At 47.4% G+C, this 5,180-nt stretch overlaps 1 protein-coding gene across 1 annotated transcript; it reads left to right on the top strand.

The window, feature by feature from the left end:
- Positions 1-254: 254 nt before the first annotated feature.
- On the top strand, positions 255-4,226 carry FUCA1 (fucosidase, alpha-L- 1, tissue; the record flags this gene model as incomplete). Its single annotated transcript, XM_010079840.1, has 7 exons — positions 255-389; positions 611-748; positions 1,425-1,530; positions 1,901-2,101; positions 2,314-2,504; positions 3,306-3,405; positions 4,076-4,226. Coding segments are annotated over 7 exons (1,012 nt in total), but the record flags the coding sequence as incomplete, so codon positions are not given.
- Between the last annotated feature and the right edge of the window lie 954 nt (positions 4,227-5,180).

Below are 5,180 nucleotides of genomic sequence, written 5' to 3'. Positions count from 1 at the left end.
GGAGGGGTCATTTCCAGCGTGCTGAGGAGACGTCAGGTCTTTCTGCTTCCTAAGTCGCGATTGCTCGTTCCTTTCCAGCATTAAAGCCCATTACAAAGCGCTGTTATTCTTGTAGTTGCTTCTAAATTTAAAGGGTAATGAAAGAGGGCTCCTCACAGCCCTGTGCTGTCCTAGTGACTGGGTTGCCAGTGAGGCTGGGGGATATCTTGTGTGGTTCCTTTGTCATCCTCATTGAGCACTTTTTTTCCCCTCAGGTACGTGGTACTGACCACGAAGCATCATGAAGGCTTCACCAACTGGGGGTCATCCGTGTCCTGGAACTGGAATTCTCTGGATACGGGGCCCCACCGAGATCTTGTAGGAGAGCTGGGAGAAGCCCTCAAGGAGAGGTACGGCACTGCCAGACTGCTGTTCCGCTCATCTGTGGCACTGAATTCTCCTCCTGTTCTCGACAGACAGTGGAAAACGAGGAGTTTAATATGAAAAAAAAGTAGTGCTTGCAAAGTCATGACATTTTCTATGAAATAGTAATGCCAGTAATCTAATCTGACACTAGTTCTTAATCCCCACTGCCAGCCTAACTCTTTCCTCTGTGTTTTCTCTCCTTCAGCAACATACGCTATGGACTGTATCACTCTCTGTTAGAGTGGTTTCATCCTCTCTATCTAGCCGACAAAGAAAGTGGCTTCAAGACCCAGAACTTCGTTTTAAAGAAGACCATGCCAGAACTTTATGATCTTGTCTTAAAGTAAGAGCTGCAGCCAGTTAGGAATCAAGAACATTTCCTGGTTTCAATAGAGAAAGATGCAAAGTGGATGCAGAGAAGAGAGGTGACAAATGTTAATTTTTGCCAAGGCAGATCTGTTTATTGATGGGTATAGATTTGCGGTGATTAGAAAAGGAGTTCATATTTGCCCTGTGGACAGTCTAACTTGTAGAATACAGAAGAGACAAATTTGTCATGCAAGAACAATTCCCTTCAATGCTGCCTTTGTGCAGAGTGGCTTTGAAAGTGGAGCAAGCTGCTTAGGATGTATCAGAGCAGACGAGCGATTTCACTGTGAATTGACATCCTTGCCTTGCTTCCCCTTGTTGACAAAAATACGAGGCTTGGACACGTGTTGCTCAGAATGGCCGTTGTCCCAGGTCAAGAATGTGCTTCATAATTACCTTTGAGATGCAAACTTCTGGTTTTTGGAAGAATTGCATCCTCTCTTGAGCCGTGACCAACACACCATGCTTTGCTGCTGCAAGAACCTCGCTTAAAGCTTTGTCTGAAGCAGAAAGTGATAGCATAAACCTCCTGGGAATGTCAGGCAATAGGAAGAGGAAGTGAAGCTAGACTCCAGATGCAAGAAACACAGTGCTTCCTTTGTGGTAGGAGAAGATAAGCCCTTTTGAAATAACACTAATCTCTCTGTTAGATATAAACCAGATTTGATTTGGTCGGATGGAGACTGGGAAGCTCCGGAGTCGTACTGGAATTCTACCTCTTTCCTTGCCTGGCTTTACAACGATAGCCCCGTCAAGGTATCGCTTTCAGCTGTCCCTCATGGCCGCTGGCATTTCGTGGGTGTGGAGGGTCTGGCAGCAGTGAGATAGGAATGTGATCAAGTCAGAAACCCGCTTGACAGATGTGCTTTATTCTTTCACAAAAAATAAGAAGCTCATGGTGTTGTTCTCACTGCCTCAACTTCTACCTGAGCAAATAGAGAGAGGTTCTCCCAGAGAGGGATGCAGCCTCCTCTGGAGGATCCTCTCTCCCTTTCCTTTGATTACACAGGGGGTTTAGGTGCTTACCTCCCAGCTTAGATGCTTTTGCTAACTTGGGAGGGATGAATGCAAGCTGAAAAGTCCAAGACAAAACATTCTCCCTACTGAGCCGAGTTTCATCTTTCAGGACACTGTTGTTGTTAACGATCGTTGGTGTAGTAACTGCTCTTGCCATCATGGAGGCTACTACAATTGTGCTGACAAATACAAGCCAGGGACCCTGCCAGCGCACAAGTGGGAGATGTGCTCCTCCATCGACAGGCTCTCCTGGGGCTACCGAAGCAACATGAACATTGCTGAGCTGATGGATGAAGCAAGTATCATTGAGGTAAGAAATCTGAAATCGAAACAACAGGTGTGGGGGAGTTACTGTGAAATAGTGTTTCCTTCATCCCCCAGCTCGTGGAAAGAGTTGTTTTTTATTTCATACAATCAGGCTGGAGTTAAAGGAGCAGTTGATGAGGACAAAGCCCTCCTCAGGTTTCCTTGTTGTCAAAAGAGAAAATAAAGCAATTTGTTGCCTTGGTTTATCTGTCACAGGAGCTGGTGCAGACTGTGAGTTTTGGAGGCAACTACCTACTCAATGTTGGACCTACAAAAGAAGGCGTGATCATTCCCGTCTTCCAAGAAAGACTTCTGGCCCTTGGGAGGTGGCTGGACACTAATGGGGAGGCAATTTATGAGTCAAAGCCGTGGAGAGTACAGATGGAGAACAGCACAGACACGGTCTGGTAAGGAATCTGTTGCTTGATACCATGAGCTGACATTTCTTTCTTATTCGTTCTTAAATTCGGTACACTGAAGTGTTGCCATCAGGTGCAGATGGTGTTTAGGTAAAATCCTGCAGTTGAAGTGCTCAGTTACTGCCCCAGGGTGTTAGCTAAGGAGTATCTTGCTTGAAAGAAGACAATAAAAAGCAAGACTTCATCCATCTTGCTTGATTTGGAAAAAATAAATTCTTCCTTTAAAAAGATTTCCATGCTGCTGCTGTCAGGACTGTGTAAGTCGTGGTCCTGGCTAGTTAGAACTGAACAAATGAAGTTAATCTAAACACACCCAGTCTGTAAATGTAGCGATATTTGCTTTTAAGCTGTTCTATAATGGTACTAATCACTGTTACGCGACTGTTAGATTTGTACTGCCTGAGAAGGGCAGAGTGAGTCAAGAGCCAGAAATGCTACAGAACGGAGTTGGTTTATTCCCCAAGTGCCTTCAGTCTATAAATGCGGAGCTACAATCAGGACAAGGCAGCGTATCTGCTCCGTTGGCCACAAGCTGAGCCAAGGACAGATCAGCAAGTGACATTTGCTTTCAGGAAGCACGCACGGACTTTGTTTGGGTTTCATCAGCCAGTGCTGACTGGCTAAATGGTGGGTCCAAACTGTCAGAGTTTGGAACTAGGGGAAGTAGGTGACCCCTGTGCGGGGACGGTAGGCCAACCGGTGTTCTCGTGCTGTCTGGAAAGGTCAAGCTTGTGTCTGGTTTCTCTCTCTTATGGGGCTCTTCACCTTGCTGGACTCTTGCTCTCTCAGGTACACCTCTAAGGGACCGGCTGTCTATGCCATCTTCCTCATCTGGCCTCAGGACAACATTTTGGAGCTGTCCTCGCCCATTCCGTCCCCAGCCACACAAGTAAGGAACTTGAAATAAAAAAAAGATGACACACTCTGAGAGCCCCTCTTGGGCACATGGGGGCTGGGAAGTTCCTGACTTTGTTTGGAAACTGGGGATAGTGTGGAAGTTTACATCCCATACTTCTCGTTCTGGGGTGCTCTGGCCTCCCTCCAGATCCTTGCAGCATCCCAGGTTATTCTCCAGGCTTTAGCTCACTGTTAGCACAGAACAGTGGAGAGGACTTGCCAGGACAGGCTCGCAGACTGCCATAGAACAGGCAGAGTCACTTCTCCCCCAGATACTTTTGTTCCTATTGACACAGGGAGGTGAAGTAAATAACGAGCCTCACACATGGAAGGGAACACTGGTATTGCCTCCCAAATTCAGATCAGGTAAATGCAATTGTAAGTGACGCAAATGCCGGAGTGCCCTTTGCTCTCAACAAACAGAGGTAAAACCCTCTCAGAAAAAAAAAACAACACTACAGTCAAATGTTTGGCCCCAGAATATCCGGTGTGTTACACTTGTGCACTGTGAGTGATGGGCAGAAACGTGCAGGACTGCTTTGGGTGTGTGGGAAATGCTGTACAGGGACTGCAGATGTGTTTCGAGTGTATCGGGGTGTTCAAATGGGAAGGACCCGCGTGAGCTACAGCTGAGCGGAGTGTTCCCCTGCCCTCCTCTGCAGGTGTCCATGTTGGGTTTCGCGGGGACTCTGAAGTGGCAGGAGTCCCCAGGAAAAGGACTGCTTGTAACTTTGCCCGACATGCTTCTGTCTCCTCTGCCTCCGCAGTCCGGCTGGACTGTCAAGCTTGAGGGGGTGAAGTGACGGCTGCGGGATGAAAGCAGCAATCTCCCCCAGCCTTTCTTTTAAATGGAACCTAAGAGGATTTTTCATGTATTGTTGAATAAATTGTTTTAAGATAATTTCTCCTCTAATCCCTTTTCTCTGTAAGTGATCTGGGTATCAGTGGACCCTGTTTGGCAGCAAAGGACTGACCTCCCTGCTCAGCCGTGGGAAGCTGGGATGTCCTCTGCAGTGTTCTGCTGGGATGTGGCAGACCACGAGCCAAACAGCTAAACTTGGAGCAAAGAGGTTTTTCGATGTAAAGCTGGGCTTGGCGGGTGTTCCTGCATCACTGCTGCCGTTATGGGTGATGATGTTGGGCAGAGTCAGAGTTGGTGGGAGGCTGAACGGAGTTGGTATGGGGCAGCTGAGAGGACCTGCACGGGGTGTCAGGCCAGGCCACGCGGCAGCCAGGGATTAGTGCGTGAAGCTGACAGATCACGCGGCTGAGAGGAGGCATGTCAGCCAAGGAGGAGGTGCAGACCTTGATGGTGAGAGGATTTGGGCTGTTAGAGCAGCTCACAGGATGCGAATAGCGGGAGCTGTGTCCATGTGCATGCAGCCAGGCTACGCATGGCTCCCAGGCCCTGCCGCTTCCCTGGCTTAATTACTCATAAAAAATAATTTTGATAACCAATGTGATCCTCGTATATGTGGAATCATGAAGCCTTGAATGTGATGGGCATGTTCTAATGACGACCAACCACAGTGCGATCACAGATTCCTTTGTGCTATGTACTTGCATAAAATATAATGGAAGCTGGTTGTTTGAAGAGGTCTGGAAGAAATGAGCTGTAGAAAATCATAATCTAATAGAAATCCACTAACAAACTTTTATTTATATCCTGGTAGAGACAGCTCTAAGCAGAGGAGTTTTTGTTCTTATGCGAGTTTAACCAAGAAGCCACCGTTCTGAGCTGAACCTCTGACTTCTACCGTTTCAGTG

The sequence above is a fragment of the Pterocles gutturalis genome, unplaced genomic scaffold (genome assembly GCF_000699245.1).
Source record: "Pterocles gutturalis isolate BGI_N339 unplaced genomic scaffold, ASM69924v1 scaffold29489, whole genome shotgun sequence".
Classification (NCBI taxonomy): Eukaryota; Metazoa; Chordata; class Aves; order Pterocliformes; family Pteroclidae; genus Pterocles; species Pterocles gutturalis.
The sequence above is the reverse complement of the archived record's forward strand: the minus strand, read 5'-3'. Positions and strand labels throughout refer to the sequence as shown.